The sequence below is a fragment of the Diabrotica undecimpunctata genome, chromosome 4 (genome assembly GCF_040954645.1).
Source record: "Diabrotica undecimpunctata isolate CICGRU chromosome 4, icDiaUnde3, whole genome shotgun sequence".
NCBI lineage: Eukaryota > Metazoa > Arthropoda > Insecta > Coleoptera > Chrysomelidae > Diabrotica > Diabrotica undecimpunctata.
The window spans coordinates 115,194,786-115,217,380 of NC_092806.1; the positions used below are offsets into that span (position 1 = coordinate 115,194,786).

The 22,595-nt window shown below is 32.3% G+C and overlaps 2 protein-coding genes across 3 annotated transcripts in view; one reads left to right on the top strand and one right to left on the bottom strand.

Annotated features, from left to right (window-relative positions):
- Positions 1–22,595, top strand: part of DAAM (disheveled-associated activator of morphogenesis-like protein) — a 524,757-nt gene that overhangs the window by 175,500 nt on the left and 326,662 nt on the right. The gene's annotated exons all lie outside the window — the stretch shown is intronic.
- On the bottom strand, positions 10,843–11,957 carry LOC140438914 (uncharacterized). Its single transcript, XM_072528548.1, has 2 exons — positions 11,637–11,957; positions 10,843–11,574 (listed from the first exon to the last, which is right to left on the bottom strand). The coding sequence occupies exons 1-2, from the start codon at positions 11,955–11,957 to the stop codon at positions 10,843–10,845; spliced, it is 1,053 nt and encodes a 350-aa protein (XP_072384649.1).

A 22,595-nucleotide genomic window follows, 5' to 3' on the forward strand; every position in this document is an offset into this window, starting at 1 on the left:
TTAGGAAATAGAACAATTCGAATAAAGGGGGAGACACAGTTAGTAAGCAGTCAGTATGAAGTCAGTATAAAGTCATTAAGTTAGTAGGTCATTAGTCAGTCAGAATTAGGAAGAAAGTATAAAGTATGTAATAATCAGTGATTTAGTATTAAAATTTGATAGTATTGGAAAGTATATTAGAAGAATATTGGTTGGAGATTAGAAGAAATTAAAAATTATATAAATGCTATTAAGAAGAAGAATATTCTAAATTGGTGGAAGCTGATAATTAAAACATTGTGGAGTATTTGGCAAGGCAAGTTTACAAAAGAAAGGTAACCGAGGCTGAGAACGAAGACATTGAGTGGTGATTAAAATCTTTATTTTGAAGAACAGTTTCATTTAGGCATTCAGTGACAGAAAGGTACAAAATTTTGTTAATATAATTTAATTAGTGTCATAAGAATTTCAATTTTAAAAATAGTTTGTTTAAAATTTACATTTTCTATATAATTTAATTAGTTACATAAGAATTCAATTTAAAGATAGTTTGTTTTAAATTTACATTGTCTATATTAGATATATATGTGTGTTTTATAATAGATATAATAAAGATAATTTCAAAAAGTGCTTACAAACTAATTCTTTGAGAACCGCGATAAAAACCCTATATATATATATATATATATATATATATATATATATATATATATATATATATATATATTATTAAAAAACACTCATTGCTCATTAAAACATCATTCACAAACAAAACATCATCACAATATATATATATATATATATATATATATATATATATATATATATATATATATATATAAAATCATAAAAATTGCATTACCTAGATTATATAGCAAAATATTATTTTAGAAACAAATAAAATTTAACAAAATTCCTTAGTCCTCTCAAAGCTGGAGTTAGTATACCATACAGTGCGCGTATAAGTCCCCTCTGAACTATTTTCTGAACTAGAAAACAAATATATTATAATTGTTGCGTTCTGCACATACGATAACCTCAATATAACAGTAAGTAAGTTTTAAGTACCTAGGATCGGTGGTACAGAGTAATGGGGAAATAGATGGAGATGCATGCAGTATAATAATTAGGGTTGGATGGATAAAGTGGATGGAAGCGAGTGGTGTGTTGTGTAATAGAAAAATTTCAATAAAGCTGAAGGGAAAATTTAGTTAAAAAGAAAAAGGAACAACGAATGCATGTGGCGGAAATGAGAATGCTTAGATGGGTGAGTGAAGTGACAAAAAAAAATAAAATTAGGAATGAGTATATTAAGGGAAGTCTAGAGGTGGCACTAATTGTAGCCAAGATAAGAGAGTATAGGTTAAGATGGTTTGATCATGTTCAATGTAGAGACGTTAATCACCCAATACCAAGAATGGCTGATCTGCGGATTCCTGGAAGTAGTAGGAAAGGAATACCAAAAAAGACCTGGGGGAGATCTTTAGGCAGGTCGTGTCGAAAAAGGCTATTAATTTGGATATGACCCAAAATAGAAACTTATGGAGAAATGTATATATGTTATGATAAAGGCAAACAAAATGATGATATATATGTATATATATATATATATATATATAGGGGAGAGGGGGGCAAGTTGTTACATAATTGATTGTATTATTTATTTGGGCAATAGTAGATCTTTTATATGAAAACTAAAATCGGATTAAGGTAGTTGATACATTTACACAAATAATGTTAATTTTAATTTATTTAAAAAATCATATTTAACATTATGTTATTATCAATTTAACTCAACTTGTAAATTGTAACAACATACCCCACTATGAGGCAAATTGTTACAGTCCATGGGGTAAGGTGTTACAATAGAAAAAAAAATTCTAAAAACTTCCCACAACATTATTTAGTGGTCACAGAAAGAACCCTTGCTTAGCTACAAAAAATATTATAAACACAAAATGAAATAAAATAAAAAATCAAAATCTGAACAAACCTGTTTACAAGAATTTTAAACTAGTCACTATCGGACGAGCAGTGAATACAAATATAAAAATCATCGTCTTTTCTACAAGCAATATGTGCCCACTTTTGACACACAATGCACCGAATCCATTCTTCGTTTTTGGACTTCGAAAATGGAGCTAAACATACCAGACACGTCGATTCCTCATCCTCTTTCGAGCTTTCAGAATCTGATTTTTTGAAGGTGTTTTTGGTAATGACAGTCCGTTTCTTACATTTTTTAACAGTAGTTTTTACCTTGTTTCTTGATTCACCTGATATGTTTCTTTTGGTTGCCCCCACATTTTTTTCTTCTTTGTCTTGCCTTTTCTTCCTCCTCAAAGCTGATTTAATGGGAGTATCAGTCAAAACAGCGGAAGTTCTTTTCTTCCGACCCCCTTTGGATTTCCTTGACATTGCTTTTGGATAAGGCTTCAACTCCTGGGGCGTTATATGAGTAGGTGAATCGACAGGTTCATTTATCGCCAAGTTAAAATCTGTGCTTGTAGAAGGTTGCTGTTGGGAAGGAGTTCTATGTGTTTCGGTGCCAATAGGTGCCGGATCTATGACTACTGTTGCGTTTATATTTTCTGTTATTGGCCTATTTGTTACCTCTGCAGGCAAGAATTCATCATCTTGAAAAATTTCTCTGTTGTATGGCCAAATTCCTGTCACACTAAATCCTTTTTGTATATTGAGAGGTGTAACAGCAAGAGGAAATGAATCTTTAAGAACGATAGGTATATCGTAAATATTCATTACTTTACCGGGATTAGATCTTAACCATGCATCTGCAGCACTATTAAAATATCTTTTAAGTGGGCCAAATACCGTCCTATCAAGCGGCTGCAACTTGTGTGATGTATGTGGCGGGAAACTTAAAAGAATCACTCCATTTTCTTTGCAAAAATTCAACACCGGAATAGACAAATGAGACTCGTGATTATCTAATACCATCAAAACGGGTTTCTCTTTGCTACATCGTACAAACTGGACGAAATGTTCATAAACAACAAAAAGTTATCACATGTCATCCATCCAGAGGAATGAGACGCACCTACACAACCAGGAGGTCCATTGGCTACCATAACATCTTTGAATTTCTTTCTCGGAAATATTAAAAATGGAGGTACAAAATTTCCAGTTGCGTTGACAGCTAATGCCAAGGTAACAAGTTGACCTCTTTCTCCAGATGTGATAGCACCTACCTGCTTAGTTCCCCTTTTTGCAATGATTTTTGTAGGCCTTTGGACAGTTGTAAGTCCAGTTTCGTTCATATTGTACACTTCTTGGAGCTCAAATTTATATTTATCATAAACTTCGCCGAGATTGTTAAAAAACTGTGACACATTATGACGATTAAACGCGGTAGCTCGGCCCATACTAGTAGCTTCAGGTGTCTGGACTGATAAAGTTCGATGCCTCTTCAAAAATCCATATAGCCAGTCTCTGGAAGCTATTTCATTAACCTTCCAATTTTCCGGAACAGATATTTGGTTGGCTGTTGCATATTGAAATGCAGATTTTCGCAAATCAGAAGTTGTAAGACCGTAATAAATTTTAGCAGAATGCTCAGTATATTCGGCAAGTTCCTCTTCTTCAGCACTGTTAAATATTTTTCTGGCCGTAGCGTACCCGACTAAGTTCTTGTTACTGTTTTCAGCACTTAAGTTTGATTTTCTTTTCATATAGCGGTGCAATGTCATAAAATTAACTCCATAGCGAGTAGCAGCATCCCTAATTGACAAGTGTTCTTGTAAAACCGATTGCGCCGCCCTTTCAAATTGTTCGGTTGGAATAATACCCCTTGTGGTTTTCTTGGTATACGTTCGCACCATGTTAAGCTATCTGAAAACAACCAAAACAATTTCATGATAGAAAAATTTAATAAAACCTAATCTGTGTTTCTAACATGCTTTACGAAAATAAATGTAGGTAGGTATGCTATTCATTACAAACAAATTACTATCTACAAAATATGTCTGATCATAATATTGGATTTTTAGTGAAATCATAAATTATGGTAACCATATTGTAACCATTGTAGGTATTTCGATATATTCTTACATTAACGTGTTCGGGGCAAGTTGTTACAGTAACAACCTGGCCCCAGATTATTGTAACAACTGGCCCCACGTGTACGAAATGAGGTTAAGTCAACGTTTTTTGGTAAATATTGAGAATCAATTACTAACAATAGCATGCCAATAACGAGAAATATATACGCTTCAAAACTATATAATACACATATTTATACTACTTACCAATTTCTCACAAATAAAAACAAAAGCCACCTGACAACGGTACAGTTTTAGACCCGAAACCACATTCTAAGCAATAACACTATGATGGATGTCTGACTTGAGTATCAATATCCGTTCACAGATGACGGGTCGGTTGACCCAACTTTCCATAAAATATCGGCAACTCATGATACTTGCTGCGTTTTAAAATAATTGTGTAACAACTTGCCCCCCTCACCCCTATATATATATATATATATATATATATATATATATGAATGTTTTGGGTTTTTTAGTCATATACTTGCCTTTTAGTAAAACTCTTTAAGGTTTGTTAAGCTTTAGAGTTTATTTAACTCTTTCTCAAAACATACTATAAATGAAAACAAAAAATCTACATTATACAATGAAGTTGTTGTATCTTTAACAGGCTTACCCTTGTGAGGATAGTACTATAAAATTAACAGAATTACTTAACATTTGGCGACATTTTATTAATTTGCTTTTTTTTTCTTTCATTCTAAACTTATCACTGTGGTTTCCATGTCTCTTCTATTTTTTATATGCATTTTAGGTTAGTTTGACAGAAGAAGTGCCTATGCTTATGCAAACCTTCATCGCACATTTAAGCATAAAAAATGTTTCGTTTGCACTCATTAAACAAGCATCTGAGTTTATCTTACTAATCCAGAAGTGAAAAACCAAACAAAACCAAACTTTTATACAGTTTTATATAACTAATGCAAAATGATACTGAAGTAATTCCATCAAAAAATTGAGTACTATGGAAAAATGTTTATTCTGGTCTGCTTTTCGACAGATCTCGCCTAGACTATAATGCCATATAAAATTATGGCATATATTATTATACTACTATAATGTAATGACATTTAAAATTTTAATCTATATAACTATATTTGTTTTTACTTCATCAGTACCTTTTTTTGTTTGCACGTTATTAGCGTTGATAGTACTATGCAATCTACTCATACATCTAAAAAAAACGAAAATATACAATAATAATGTTGGTGAGTGTAAGTATATATAACAGCATCATTAAACACCTAGAATGTTATTTACCCGTTGATAGGTACTTTATTAAATTCGATAACATCTGGATCGATGTTTGAAGGTAGGCCAGTAACCGTGAAAGTCCAGTGGATGTTAAGAATGTTTCGTGGCGTAAGTTTTTCCTCTTATATCGTTTAGATTAACGTTCGCTGAAAGCCAGTTACTTCAGGGTATATCGGTACTTTAACTTCATAAATTCGTTAAAAGCCCGTAGTCTAACAACTATAGAGAATATCTTTTACATGTACTGAAATGTGTATTGAAGCATTCGGCGTATGAGCTAATCGATTTGATAAACAATACAAAAAATATTTTATTTCAAATCTTTAGTAAAAGGTATAAATAAAATACCCAAACGGGCTATATCACAAATACAGAACGTTGTGTCCTGAGACAAAGTGTCTGCGAAGACACTTTGTTGCCATGTTACCAATTCCAACGGTAACTTAAACATCCTAATTTTTAATAACGTATAATGTAACATATTTATAAATTTATAACATTTAAAGGGTTTTCACCCATATATTTTAGTGGCTCATAGCATGTACACTTTGTTACACTGATGATGGAATTTACATTCCGAAAACGTTCTGTATTTGTGATATAGCCCGTTTGGGTATTTTATTCATACCTTTTACTAAAGATTTGAAATAAAATTTGTTTGTGATGTTGCAGTGTATTGTATTGTATTTTTATATTAATAACAAAATTAACAATAAATTTTACTGCAGAGTATGTGTAAAAAAAATTTTTGCATTCAAGTCCTTTTATACATATATGAAAATAAAAATATATATTTTCATTAAAATATTGATTCAATCCTTCATTTACTTACTATAGGTACTCCTATTACAGGTCAAATGTTTATATACAGCAAACGATGCACTATATACCTGTATACGTAATTATTTTTCGCTTTCTGCTCTCTCTTACCTATAGCATTACATATGTAATGATTGTGCAGATTGACTCCCATATAAATTTGTTACGACAAACGCGTGTATAGAAGTATAACTTTTACCGGCAGTCCCACTGGACTGCCACACCCGGTTTTTTATTTGATTTTCATGGCACTTCTCTTGTGTCTTCTTTATTCGTTAAGCTGGTCCATATTGTTTTCATCTTGTACGTCTTTTTGTAGATTACTTTATATTTCTTACTGATATGCTCTTGTATTAATAATGACTGTGACATTTTTATTAGTTTTTACCATATTTTTTCTTTCCTTCTTTACGTTCGATACTATCTTAGCTCTAACCATTGCATAGTCACTTCCGGTTGAAAATTGATTTAGTACGGTTACGTCTTGAACAGCTTCTTTTTGTTAGTACTAATGAAGTCAATTTTGTTCTTCTTCTTTCTCTTTATAAGCAATTCTGCTTGTTTATTGGCGGATTAATACCTGCATGGAAGGTTGTCACTCCATCTTTTTCGCGGTGTTCAGATAATTCTTCTGCCGGTTGGTGACTTTCTGACGACACGGGTCTCCCCCATTATGTTTGATTATTCCATTCTTATTTTCTATTAGTGTCCATTCGTTTATACACTGTACGTTACATTTTCTTCTAATGTCTTTACTTCTCTTTTGATCTCTCAACGTATTTTCTGTAATTCTTCTCAGTACTCTCATCTGTGCAGTTTCCAGGAGCCTTTGTGTTGTGGCTGTGTCGGGTGATATTTCTGAGGCATATGTCATTGTTGGTCTTACACTGGTTTTATAAATTCTTGACTTCATCTCAGTTTTAATGTGTCTGTTTCGCCATATAGTGTTATTAAGGCATCCTGCCAGTCTGGTTCGTTTTTGTTTAAGTCAGTTAGTGATAGCCATGTCTACTTTCTTTGGAGTCTTTTTTTAAAATAAGTGTTTATGAAATATAGCTTGTATTACAGATGAAAGTTTATAAGACGTTTCTATCGCAATATCCGTGAGATCCAAATACATCCTGCAAACGCAGAATAATCCTGCCGGTGGTCTATTTTGGCGTTAAGGTCTCCCATCAGTATAATATAGTTAGTAGTTATCTCTTGTATCGCAGCGTTAACGTCATCATAGAACTATTAAACTTCGTAGTCTATGTGGGTACTGGTAGGTGCGTATACCTAGATGATCTTTAATTGAACAGGTTTCCCGATGAAATTACCATTTGTTTTTCACATTTTAATCGTCCTTGTGATAATCCTAGTATCATTTTAAATGCTTAAGCACGTCTTCAAGTTCCACAAGCTTTTTGTCCTCCATTAATGTCCTAGTGTTATATGTTGTCATAAACCATATTATTTGCAGCTGTTGTTTGTGAAATTAGCCTGGTCAACTTTGGGGATTCTTAGCACCTCTGTCCTTCTACGTCCCAAACTGCTACCATAACCTGATTTTAAAAGATTTCCGGAGACTGAGAGACCATCTTTGTTTCTTATTTTACTGCGATTCCTGGCCGTTTCTCTACCACTATGGCCTGTGCGGGTTGGTAGAAGGTTTTTAGGACGAGTTAGATAATTTGGCGTCTTCGACAATGATTATAGGTTGAAATGTGATATTTACAATTACTGGAAGACGTGATTAATCCTACCTTGGCTGATATTATTGAAAATGATTAACAATAACATGTGGATGGATTTCTTTGTGTGAGGGCACTCAAAAAGTGTCTATAGAAAAGTAATCTATAGAACACCGACCGCATCTTTAGAAGATTTACGTCAACTAGTTGTCTACGAATGCCGATCAATTACTCTGCTAACGGTTTGTAATGTAAGACAACGTTTCGAACAAAACCTTTATCATTTTATGGACGCCGGAGGTCATCAGTTTCAACATTTGATCAACTAAGAAATAAGTAACCTCTAATTATATCCCCATTGCCATTAAAAATGTTGGGTTGATTCTTACCGTGGCTTAGAGGTCAAAGTAAAATAATCGAAAATACCGAAAATGTGTCCCCCTTTAATCAAAAATCGACGTGATGCTGGGTTTTTCAAAACTATATATGTATATATATATATATATATATATATATACATATATATATATATATATATATATATATATATATATATATATGTGTGTGTGTGTGTGTGTGTGTGTATTAACTGGAAAAATTTATTTGCAATAAACTGCAGGATAAAAGTAACTTATAATGCTAATTTATTCCATATTTCATGTTCATATATTATAAAGCTTTCGTAGATAAGAACCCACTACTGATTTTTTTTATTTTCTCTTATTACCTATTTAACATACATAATTATACCCCAATATAAAAATTTTGAATAATAAATTGAAAAGTGAATGAGTGTCTACTTTTACGTATAGATTCATTTCGATAATTACAGCAGCTCTGTTGATAATCGCCGCTTTGGTATCTACATTCGTAAATTTTCAATTATGTGCTTCATTGATCGAACAAGTACCTGTATATGTGTGGATATGAATTAAAGTAGAAAACTTTCACTGAGAAAACAATGAAGTCGACGAGCACTAGGTTACCAATTATAGGAGAATGATTATTTATTATTTGTTTAGATGTGATTAAAGCTTCTGAGACGTATATAGAAAGGCCTGATCGTGATCTGCAGAAATGTAAATTTTAAAAGAGATATTAAAAATTTTAAGGGTTACGGGTATAGCTTTTACTTTGTCAAATTGTTTACACAATGTTGATCCTAAAATGCTTGTAATAGGGAACATCTATAATTTTTTAATTCGATTTTTTAGAGTCTATGATATAAAATAATAAGTTTCATATGCAAAACAAAACTTTGCATGTATTCAAATTTTGTAATATAATGACAAATAATCACTTCTATTTACGTGTTGTAAAACATAAAATATCGCAAATAAAGACAGTTCTATAAAATATTTTATATTTTAATTGGAATTTCATTTGTGCAATAGAAGGATATGATATGGTGTATTACAATCCTAATTGTAATAGTTCAGAATTATCTCAAAACATCAGTGCCTATATACCACTGATGACCTGACAGCAAGTTATGATATAATCTGGAGAGAAGGACTGATATATATATATATATATATATATATATATATATATATATATATATATATATATATATATATATATATATTTATATATATATATATATATTTATATATATAAATATATATATATATATATATATATATATATTTATATATATATATATATATATATATATATATATATATATATATATATATGTTTCTAGAAGAACAGAAGATTTTAAGTCATTATAGGTGACAATTTAGCAAGGAAAGAAAACTAAACAATGGAATTCCGCAAGACTTAGTAGTCGCACCCCTTCTTTCCAATTTTTATATCTCAGATCTTCCACACACTACTGCTAACCAGTTTTGCTACGCCGATGATACAGCACTTGCATCTAGGCATAAATTTATAAAAACCACAGAGCATACTCCAACTGATCGATAAAACCGCGTTGGCATAAATATGTAGTAAATCACGTACATGAGCCACGCTAAGTTTTATGGAAATATTTTAAAAAGTGAAGACTTTATTATAGTACTAGCAAAATTTTAGTATGCTGTTTCCATCCCAACAATCAAATGGCACATAGAAAATTAAGCGTTATGTCCAAAACAAAATATGGTAATGGAACCAATCTTGGACACTTTAAGAACCATAAATTTTCTTTTTGTACTGGTAATTATTAATAATAAAGTATTTTATTAACTTTAGATTCCTGCTTATTGCTCAGACTGTCTTTAATCAGTACAGAAGTTCATTTTACCAAAATAAAAACAACAACACAAAAAAAAATATATTCATTATTAATTAAGGTTTTTTGTCCAGTAATGGACATCGACATTTCCAATCGATCCTAATTTGGACAGTTGCATACCCAGTTATGGACACCGTTTTTATATATGGATATAGAGGTTCAAAATTATGGAATAAATTCATTTGGTCAAGAATAGGCTACTTTTGAGAAAAATCCTGAGACAGGCCAATTTTTATTTTTAAATTATGATTTTTCGAGATATTGCCATAATAGTGACGTCATCCATTTGGGCGTGATGACGAAATCGATGATTTTTTTAAATATGAATAAGGGTAGTGTGGTAGCTCATTTTAAAGGGTATTCAATTGTTTACTCAGTAATATAAACATTAACATTATTATTTATACAGGGTGGCCAAAAAATATTTTTTGAATCATATTAAATGACGCAAAAAGAAGAATCTATGTCATTTATTTAGCTCAAAATACATTTTACTGCTATCAGAAAATATGAAAAAAATGTTTATTTTATAAATAAACATTGCTTTTTGCTTAAATTAAATGTCAAACCGCCACCCACATGACTCTTGCCCATTCCATGCCTCTTTAGAGTTTTGTGCTTTCATAGCATTCAGTGTTTTAGGACTAATGTTACTTGCTAAAATATTTAAACATATTTTTATATCATTAGCCGAATTTTGATTGTTTTCAGGAAGATTTTCTTCTTTATTAACCCTCTGTCTACAAATTATCTTTGAATAATCCACGTTATTTGGATTAAAAGGAAAGAGGCCACAAACGCGAAATACATTTTAAATAATAGCTGGAGAAATAGATTCATTTAGAATATTTTCTAGGAGAGTAGCCACGTGATGTCTCATTAACGGCTGGTTTTCGTTTTCTGCCAACCATTTTCTGACATGCGATTTCCATTGACATTTCAATGGGTAAAAAACAGAAACATCCAGAGGTTGTAATACGTGCGTTGCATTTGGATAAAATACAACTAAAATGATTTGCTTTTCACGCAAAAAAATACTCAGATGTAATGTCAAATGAGATTTGTGCCCATCCACAAAAAATATAACAGATCTTTCTATATTATTTTCTGTCAACCATGGCTCAAATATATTCGCCATGTATTCAAAAAATACCTCTCCTGTCATCCACCCATTGGCCGATTTGCCCAGTCCCCAAGATTTCGGAAATTTGGTAACAATATCTGCAGGTACCCTCTTATATAGATATACTACCATAGGAGGGCAAATTTCTCCAGACGCTGATACCGTAAGTAAGACAGTGAGATTTTCTTTTTCTGACGTTTTTGAGACACTATAGATATTTTTATCTCCTTTAGGAGCCAAAACTTTTCCAGATTTAGGGCACAATGAAATAGCTGTTTCATCAGCATTAAAAATTCCATGTGCATGTTCTAAAATGTCAGAGTAGCCATTATCTTTGAAGTAATTTGAAACTTCTTGAAACCAGTTGCGTATATCGATTTCTGTTAATTGGCCACGATAACCGGTAAGTTTCTCTGACGTCTTTAACGATATGTTGGGATGTCTGTCCAGAAAAGACTGAAACCACTTTTTACCAGGAGTACCTTCGGTAAATGGAGTTTTCTATCTAACTCCTTTATCAACTTGGTGACTGTGTCGACTAAGCATTGTTTCGTTACAGGAAACCCAGCTCTTGCAATATCGATAATCCACTTAACAATGCGATCTTCCTCATCTGCAGTGAGAACTGTTGGAGGCCCCATGTTGCATACCTCAGGACTTATTCCTTTTAGCTTATTGCGCAACGTAATACGAGGTACACCAAATCTCTTACTTGCAGTTGCAACTGGCATACCCATTTTTGCTGCCAATAGAGCTTTTGCCATTTGAGCGGCGGTATATTTTTTAGGTTCCTTTCTATCCATCATAAATGACCAGCTGTAAAATAAAAAAACAAAATTATTTCTTGACACCAGTAATGGACATTTTCGTATCCATTATTGGACACTCATTTAATGGCCATGTCCAATACTGGATACACTCAACATATAGACTTCCTGTTTATAGCAGAAGATAGCATTTTTTTATTTCTATGTATTTACCAGTGATTTCAAATAAAAACTTATTTGCCCTTAAATGGGTCCATTTTAAGAACATACGTTTAATTGTAGATCCAGTATTGGACACTCAAATTAAATCTTTTTAACGATAAAAATTAGCTAAAAACAATAAACACACATTAAACTACATACCTTTACTGTTGATTCACTTAAGTAAACTTAATAAATCACCAATTTTGAAGTTTGTATAAGTTAAGAAACTAATTCACTTTCTTATAACTTATAACCAACGCTAACAATACGACTATCTTGGCGCCAAAATTGTCATGTGGTAAATTAGGTTCATTTTAATACAACTAGCGGCATCTAGACGAAGCAGCTGCAAACAGAGCAAATATTACAGATTTCTATTGGAGGTTTAACGTGTTTGTGGGGGTAATTAGAGTAACAGGTTGCTTGATAATATGCATTAATTTGTTGAGTGTCCATCACTGGTGCCGTGTCCAATACTCATTTAATAAGTTTTCTAAATATCTTGGATCTTACACTAGATCGTACCCTTTTCTATAAGCATTACCTTAAAAAGTCTCTGCCAAGGTAAAAACGAGAAATAATATCATTCAAAAGCTTCGTGGAACAACTTAAGAATCTCTAGCTGCTACCCTGCAATGTTCAGATCTGAGTGTATTCTGTTGCGGAGTATTGTGCTTCCGTCTGGATAAACACAGTATATCGATACCCAACATAACAGCACCTATGCGTATGATATTCTATGTATGTCAGTTTTGATGTCTGTTTTTTCATACATCAAAAACATAGACTTCGACAGATCCCAGATATGCAAACGTGCCTGTCACGTTTGTAAGAGACGGTAAAGGGACTGTACAGAGACTGTAAAGAGACTACAAAAAGAGTAAAATCAAGTAAGATAAGGCAACCCTCATCGAACTTAATCAAGAAAAATGTATGGCAAACTCATCATCAGAATGTAGCAGACTCTGGTCACCAATACTAAAAGAAGAAGTCAGCAACAAGAATATACCAATATTAATGGATTAATAGGTCAACGACATATTATCTAGGATTTGTCAAGTAAATACATAAACACACAAACTTCAGAATTTAATTTTAATTCAAGGATACAACATCATCCTCAGAATTTCAATTTAAAACATGGCTATTTGCTTACAAGATCGAGGTTAAGTAAGTTACCTATCAAATTGACTGAAATAAACCGTCTGTTATAGCTAAAATACCGTAATAGCGTCTGTTATTATTGATTGTATCAACAATTGCACTTTTTTCATTCCTTTTATTAAAAGATATGTAGGTGATTCAGTTTTGGCACTTCCTAAACACAAAATTCATGAAACAGTCAACATTTTCAACAATCATAATTAACATATACAATTTACAGTTGAGGAAGAGGTAGATAATTCTCTACCATTCCTTGACATGAGAATTGTAAAAAATACAGACAATATGTTGAAAACCAGATGGTTCAGAAAACCCATATGTAGTAATATATTTATAAGCTATTACTTTCATCATCTAAATAAGATGAAAATGAACCTTATAACAGGATTAAAAGAACGTGTTTTAAAGATTTCTCATCAAGATTATCTACAAGAAGATCTTCAATTGTTAAAAAATATTTTAATTGAAAACTCTTATCCTCCAGATATGCTACATAGGATGCTTCTTTCTAATATTGTTAATATAAATAACTTAACACCATTTTTTGCTAAATCTCAGAACATTGTGTCCAACAATCAGAACATTTATGATCATTCACTACCTTTTATACCATCATTAACACCTAAATGAATACAAACACTAAAGGTTATTGACAATATAAAAATAACAACAAAGAACATGAAAACTATTTCATCTTTATATTCCAAAACTGTAGACAAATTAGAAAAAAAAATGTAGTATACAGCATTAGCTGTACTCAGGGTGAAGCTGAGTATGTTGGTGAGACCGGAAGAAATCTTTCAAATCGCATTATTTCTCACAAAAGTGATTGCAGAATTAAAAAACCACCTTGTGCTTTGGCATTTTGATAACATTAAAATTTTATGTAGTGAAAGTAATAAATTCAAAAGGACTTTTTTGGAAATGGTTTGTATTAGCAAAAGTGATAATAATTTAAACAAAAGATCAGAAATTCAAAATCTAAGCAAATTTTATAATTATATTATTTCTTTGTATTTTATATATGAAACCTGTAAAATATCACATTTTGATTTAATTTTCCATATATTTGTTACATTTTTTCAGACATCTATCAATGGTGAAGAAATCTTCTTCTTTTTTGTTACTAAACAAAAAAATAATTTTTAAACAAAATTTTATTTTTGGCAATATAATTGTCAAAAATAAAAATTTTAAGTTGGCATTTATGACATTGAGGCTTAATTGTAATTGGTCGCTATTCTAACTTATTTATAAATTCAATTGTTTTTGTGTTAAAAAAAATTTTTTCAAAACTACATAAAAATTTCAGAGAAACATTTATTAGATAAGGACATTTTTATAGTAATTCTTTTTGAAATATGTTAGCAGCAATTTTATTAACCAAACTAATTTTATTTGGTGAGTTAACAAAAAATTTTTTTCTTTCTAGTTCAACTTTGTAAGATATTTTGTTTTTTTTAGCAGCTCTTGATAATAATTGTAAACACAATTGAAAGCTCGAGATAATAAATAGTTAACCAATAGCCCCCTTTTATTGACTCCAACCCATCCAAAACATTTATATATTTTTCCAAACGAGTCACAAGTACTTCTTTTTTCTTACTCTTATATATATATATATATATATATATATATATATATATATATATATATATATATATATATATATATATATATATATATATATATATATATATATATATATATATATATATATATATATATATATATATATTTATATATTTATATATTATATTACCAGTCAGTTATCCACACTCTAATGCGCTCGTTTTATTATTTTTTCTGGCCAATACTATTTACTCATTCGAATTTGCATGTTTTCCAGACTGCAGCGTTGTAATTGGTAATTATGATTAAATTAAGTTACTTGGAATTAAGAAAAGGATTCTATGAAAATAAATCAAAAGTGAGCTCTAAAACTGTAACAGTTATTGCCCTCTCGGATATCGTGACTTAAACTTTTGCGAATAACTTCATGGCGATAGTTATTATTTATTTGCGTGTTGCTGCTGTTAAGAATGAAATTATTGCTCTAGGGAGAACGTTTCTTACATGGAATGTGTTTTAGTAAAAAGTTTTATTGCATTTTATTTTCAATTTTAAGTGCAAAGGAAATTGAAAATTTCTGTGTAGTTTTCACTTAACCGTTCATATATATTTTTTAATTCGCTCAATTTAGTTTGCCCAATTTAAGGTCAGCGATGTTTTCTTTTATTTATCTACATTTCTGGGAAAATGCGAATTAGAGGTTTTAAAACTGTTTTCTTGTCACATATTTAAGTTAGGTATTAAATTTAAATGCAATTAAACTGCAATTTAACATGTTAATTTCTCCAAAAAAGACAAAATGCATGGTTACAACAGCAAATTTACTCAGATGTAAATTGGAGCTGGAAGGTCAGATAATAGAACAAGTGATGAAGTTTAAATATTTATACCACACATTATCTAGCTACGAGCCGCAGGTTTCCTGAATGAAACATTATGGAGAAACAAAAATATCGGAAAGGCATAATTTACAAAACGGTCATCAGACCAATATGACATACGCGGCATAAACAAGAACAGAGAACAAAAAGAATGTTAGAAACAGCAGAGATGAAAACATTTTGTTTCTACGTCTGATCGACTTACAGAAAACATTCGACAGAGTAAGACTCAAATATGTAATTCATATTTTGTATAATAGAGAAATTCTCTGGGATATAATAAAAAGTATTAAAAACATCTATAAAAACAACAAGGTGGAAGTCAGAATATGTGGACAACATATGGAACCAATAAATATAAGCAACGGAATACGTCAGGGGGACTTGACATGCTCTTCAATTTACTCTTGAATGAACTCGTCAAAAGTATCAACAAAAGAAAAGGATACAGAATGAGAAACAAAGAAGTAAAAATACTCTATTACGCAGACAACGCAATATTGATAGCTCATAATTAAGATGGTCTGCAAATACTTGCAGATATATTAACACAAGAGCAAAAGAATTTAATGCCACGATCTTAACTCAGAAAACCCAAGCAATAGTTATCATTAAAAAACAGACCAGATGTAAATTAGAAATGTAAAATAAACAATTAATGGAAAAAATGTAGATGAAGAGACGTGAATTATTATATATATGTGTGTTTTGTTGATTACCAGAAAGCGTTCGATAGAATAAAACATGACGAACTGATGAACATATTAAATTCAGTTGATCTAGACAGCAGAGATCGCCGTATAATAAACAATATCTATTACGAACAAACTGCAGCTGTTAGAGTTGGGGATCAGTTAACAAACGGCATAAAGATAAAAAGAGGTGTGCGACAGGGATGTATATTGTCTTCATTATTGTTCAGTACATATTCAGAGTACATTATGAACCTAGCACTAACGGACATAGACGAGGGAATACTTATAAACTGAGAACGATTGAACAACATAAGATACGCTGATGATACTGTCATTTTTGCAGACAGTCTTGAAGGTCTGCAGACACTTGTCTCCAGGGTGGCAGAAGTAACTAGCAGGTTTGGGCTTGATTTTAACATAAAAAAACCAAATACATGGTTATAAGCAAAAATAGGGTCAATGGTCAATTACTAGTTAACCAACAACCTATAACACAAATTACCAACTTTTGTTATCTGGGTGCAAACTTAAATGAACAGTGGGACCAATCGACGGAAATTAAGATAAGGATCGAGAAGGCAAGATCAGCTTTAGTCAAAATAAAAAAAATCTTTAACAGCCACGATATAAAATTGGAAATAAAAGTTCGTTTACTAAAATGCTACGTATTCTCCGTTCTTTTATATGGCTTGGAGTCATGGACCTTAACTGAAGCATCACTGAAGAGACTCGAAGCATTTGAGATGTGGTGCTATAGACGCAAGTTGAGGATTTCCTGGATAGACAGAGTTACCAACGAAGAAGTACTACATAGAATGGATAAAGAGCGCGAACTAGTCGTAACCATATCGAAGAATAATATCCTGGCTGCATAACCTGCGAAAATGGTTTAACTTAGCCACTACCGGACTTTTCAGGGCAGCAGTCAACAAAGTCAGAATAGCCATGTTAGTGTCCAACATCCGTAACGGATAGGCACCATAAGAAGAAGAAGAATAAAGCCAGTATGAGACCAATAATGACGTATGTATCAGAAAGAAGACCGAATACAGCTACAACACAAAAGCTATTAGAAACGGCGGAGATAAATAAAATAAAATAGATGGATACTAAACAAAAAAAAAAGAATGGAATAATCACATAAGTAGCATGAAGACCAAAATGCCAAAAGATAAATGATCAGACGGTAGAAGAAGTAGTATCGACCGACTACGATAAAAGATGGAGTGACACCTTTCCACAGAATTAGGTAGAAACACCGAGATAAGACTTAGAACGAAGATTAGGGATATTGTGAAAGAAATTACAAAAATGAAATGGCACTGGGCGGGTCACGTAGCCCGATATAATGACAACAGGTAGACACGGAGAATTCTAGAATCTAGACCAAGGACGAAAACAAGAAGCATGGGAAGACCTCAAAAAAGTTGGGTAGATGACATAAGAGCAGTGTCAGGCAAACAGTGGATTAGATTGGCGCAAGATAGAGAAAGATGGAAGCAATTGGGAGAGACCTACATTCAGGAGTGGATAGAAAACGGTTGACAAAGAGAGGTAAGAAAAATTATTTCTGAAATATTACGTTCAATAATATTTGTACAGAAAGAAATTTACATGCTAGCATAAGATATATGCTGCCAATAGATCTTTCACATCAAGACATTTATTGCTATTCTATAGATAGTGGTATCTTGTTTTGGTATTGGACGTTTTCGGTAAAACCTAAATCGACGTACTTATATCATTTGACTCAATTTTACGAACCGACAGTCCAGCCGGGCCTGGTAATAAAAGGTTCGTCTAAATATTCTTCTAATAAACAATCGATTATTCACGTGACGATTCAAGTCCACTTTCTATGAAGATGGATTCGAGATTCAAATTAGCGTCTCACTTAAAAAAATTAAACTACAAATTTTGATTGATTCGTGTTGAGTTATCTATTGAGACTCATTTCCGGATGAAATTATTCAGTGATTGAATATAACCAATAATAATTTATAGTATTAACTGACAAATATATATTTGACTAAGACTCGGTTTTAGTTTGAAAAGCAAATACTTTATTATATAAAAGATATAGAATAAAAGACAATATATTGGTAAGTTTTAAAATTATATACAACTATTCCATTTGACATAAATATAGAGAGTGGGCCAAATGATACCGTAAACTTCAAAATATCTTCAACGGAAAAGGTTTTTCTGGGTAACACATCGAACACATCGCACTCTGTCCCGGAGATAGCTCAATTTTTAAGGGGTATATTTTTTTATGAAATAAACGAAAAAAATGATGATTGAAAAATGAAAGATGATGACTGTTTTATAAATTCTACCTTTCATTTGTTTTCCGATATTTTTATTTCTCCTTCTTCTTCTTCTAGTGCCGTCTCTACTAATGAAGGTTGGCTATAACCATTGCAAATTCGTCTCTATCTTCTGCTTTTCTTACATGCGTCTGTGTTTAACCCGGTCCAGTCGCGAATGTTTTTCAGCCAGGATATTTGTCGTCTACCAGGACCCCTTTTTCCTTCGATTTTACCCTTTATAATCATCTGCAACAACGTACTTATCATTTCTAAGTATATTTTTATTTCATCATATTGTTTTATTCAGGCAACCTCCGGCTCTGCTTGTCTATCTTCCTCTTCTGTTTTCGTAACTAGATAATGTGATGCTTAGATATTTAAACGTCATTCGGCTCCAATTTACATCTTAGTAAATTTGCTTGTATAACCATACATTTTGTCTTTTAGGGAAATTAACATGTTCAATTTTCTGGAGGTTATATTAAATTGATGCAGCATACCTACTACTCTTTTTTAGTTCTTACTTTTTTTATTGTATATATATATTCAGGTATTCTACAGTATTCACTGCCTTCCCTCGCTCAACCGTTTCCATCTCTCTCTGTTGTTCCATTCTCCATCGTTTAGGCCTCTCTTACTCATGGCGTCGTCTACTTCGTTCCTCCAGGATTTTCGGGGTCGTCCTCTCTTCCTCCTTCTTATGGAGCTCCATTCGGTTATATTTTTTATCCATCTGCTGTCACTAGTTCTTCTTACATGTCCATACCACTTTAGTCTTTTTTGTTCTAAGTATGTTGTTATGTCTGTTTCTATTGATGTTCTTTGCTTTATCTCGTCATTACTTCTCCTATCCATTCTTGTTACTCTGCAGCATCTTCGCAGGCATTCCATCTTTGTTGCTACTATCTAACTGCTGTTTTTCTTGTTTATGATCCAATTTTCAGCCGCATATGTCATAATACTTCGCACTAATGTTTTATAAATCTACGTTTTTGTCTTCATATTTAGGTGTCTATCCCACCATACTGAGTTAAGTTGTCGGATTGCTGTTCTTGTTTGTCCTAATCTTTGTGTAATTTCTTCCTCTGTTGTTTCCTTTTTCGTGATTATAAACCCCAAGTATTTGAATTTATCCTTTCCTTTGATTGTTACGTTGTCATCAATCTGTAGATCTTCTATATCTTCTTCACTTGTAGATAGGTACTCTGTTTTCGCGAGGTTAATATCTAGGCCAGCCTTGGTATATTCTTCTTGTAGTTTCTTCATCATGTAGCTGAAGTCGTCTTGGTCTTGTGCAATCACTACTTGATCGTCTACAAAGCTTAACGTACATAGGTATTCGTTCCGTACCGGTACTCCCATGCCTTCGCATTTTCTTTTCCATATAGTCAAGGCTTTCTCTAAGTATATTTTGAATAGGGTTGGAGATGTGGAACAACCCTGCAGGAGTCCTTTTGTTGTGGTGAAGTCTCCTATGATTCTTGTTCCTATTTTAATGGACACTTTATTTTCTTTATACAGAGCTTTTGTAACTTCTATGAGTTCTGTCTGTATTTCTAATTTGTACATTGCCTCCCATAGTTCTGACCTACAATCTTTCTATTGATGATATTACGCTTATTCCTCTGTAGTTTTCGCATCGTTTTCTATCTCCTTTCTTAAATATAGATGTCATATATGCCTCCGTCCATTCCTTTGGGAGCTGTTCTCCATTTATGGCTTTCTGAAATATCCATTGTATCATCCGGTGTAATTTTTTTGATCCGTATTTTATAAGCTCAAGTGAGATGCCTTCAGGTCCCGGTGCTATCTTATTTTTGATTGTTTTTATGGCCGTTCTCATTTCCCTATCTGTTATTTCTATTTTTTGTTGTGGGGATCTGCTTCGTCTTCGCCTGTTTTCTTTTCCAATGAATTGTGGTCTTTGTTCTGTTAACAGTTCCTTGTAATAGTCCTTCCATTCTTTGTCCTGTATATTTTCCAATTTAATTTTTTCTTTTGAGTTTTGTTTCAATCCTCTCAGTACTTTCCATGACTCCGAAGTTCTTGTACCTCCTATGTATGTTTCAATATTTAAGCAGTTTCTTTCCCATTCTTCATTCTTTTGTTGTGTTATTTGTTTTTTCACTTCTCTATCTTTTTCTCTATATTCTTTATAAATTTCATTGTTGTTTGTAGTCAGCCATTTTCTGTATAGTTGTTTTTTTTCTTCAATTATTCTTTTTGTTGGTTCATTTATTTCATAATAGTGCTGTTTATTTGTTATATGTTCTTTTTCTCCAAAGGCTTCGAATGCTGCTTGTTTTATACTCGCCTTTATATGCTCGTATATTTCTTCGATGTTGCCGTATCTAAATTCTATTAATTTTTGGTCTAGACGTTGTTGGTATAGTTCTCTTATTGATTGTTCTTGGAGTAGTTCTATATTGTACTGTTTTTCTCTTATAGTGTTCAACGGTACTTCTGTAGAGGGGGTTTTGTTATGTTTCCAATTAATGCCCACTTTTGCTGTCAGTAGTTTTTGGTCCGTTCCGCATTCTGCTCCTCTTCTGACTCGCACATCTTTGATTTTGTGATCTTTTATATGTGTCTATTATCGATTTCAGCTTTCGTGTTTCTTGCGTCCATGTATATTTATGAATATTTTTATGTCTGAAGAATCCGGTTTTTATTGTTTTATCCCTAATCAGGCTAAACAATAGAGGACTCAGAGAATCTTCCTGTCTTATTCCATTTTTAGCTTCAATAGGGTCAGTTATGTAGTTCTTCTACTTTTACTTTTATTCTATTGTTCTGGTAGATATTTTGGATCGTTTTGATTATTCCTAGAGGTATCTCTCTTGTGTACAATAAGTGGATAACGTCGTTAAATTTTACCCGGTCAAATGCCTTCTTAAGTTCCACGAAACATAGATATGCCGGTTTGTGGTATTCTACTGATTTGTCTTGCACTTGCCTCATTATAAATATTAAAGAGGAGAGGTGACAGCGCATCTCCTTGTTTCAGGCCACTGCTTATTTCGAAAGATTCTGAGAGTTTGTTACATTTCCGTACTCTGGATCTACAGCTATTCACACATAACTTAACAAACTGGATAAGTTTTTTTGGAACTGAAAGTTCCGCCATTGCATTCTACATCTGATCCCTTTTAATGCTGTCGTACGCTTGCCGGAAATCTATGAAGATATTATGGATAGTTCTATTGAATTGCCATCCTTTTTCAAGCAGCTGTCTTAGCGTAAAGATCTGATCTATGCTCGATCTATGTTTTCTGAAGCCGGCTTGGTATTCCCCCATGAAATTTTCTACAAACGGTGTCAGGATGTTCGATAAGATTTTATATGCCGTATTAAGTAGGGAGATGCCTCTATAAATTAGAGCACTTGGTTTTGTCTCCCTTTTTATGGATGGGGATTATTACACTTTCGTGCCATTTTGTTGGTATTTTCTCTTCGTTCCATATAAGTGTTATTAGTTTCTATATTTGTCTATTTAGAGTTTCTCCTCCGTACTTAAGGAATTCAGACAGTATTTTGTCAGAGCCTGGAGCTTTTCCGTTCTTCAATGACCTTGTTAATTGCCATTTTTGTACATTTTTGCATTTCCATGCACCAACAGTGTGATTTCTTCTTTGGTTTTGTTTTTTTTTTAGCAATATCACTTTAGATCATCTGAAAATTTTCTAGCATAATTTGACCCTTTCCTTTTTTCTTTGTCTTTTAAAATGCACATAAATCTATATTTTCCCTGTCAATTCTTTAGTTATTTCTTATTCTCTATAAGAGAGATTCATGTCATATTTCAATTTATATAACGAGTTTATTACAGCTGCCGCCGTTTCTCGC

What these genes read in the sequence shown, in the direction of transcription:
- LOC140438914 (XM_072528548.1), bottom strand. Translation starts at nt 11,957, where the DNA reads ATGGATAGAAAGGAACCTAAAAAATATACCGCCGCTCAAATGGCAAAA. An exon ending in GAAAACTCCATTTACCGAAG is followed by an intron (nt 11,575 to 11,636) that starts GTACTCCTGGTA and finishes ATATCGTTAAAG; the next exon opens with ACGTCAGAGAAACTTACCGG.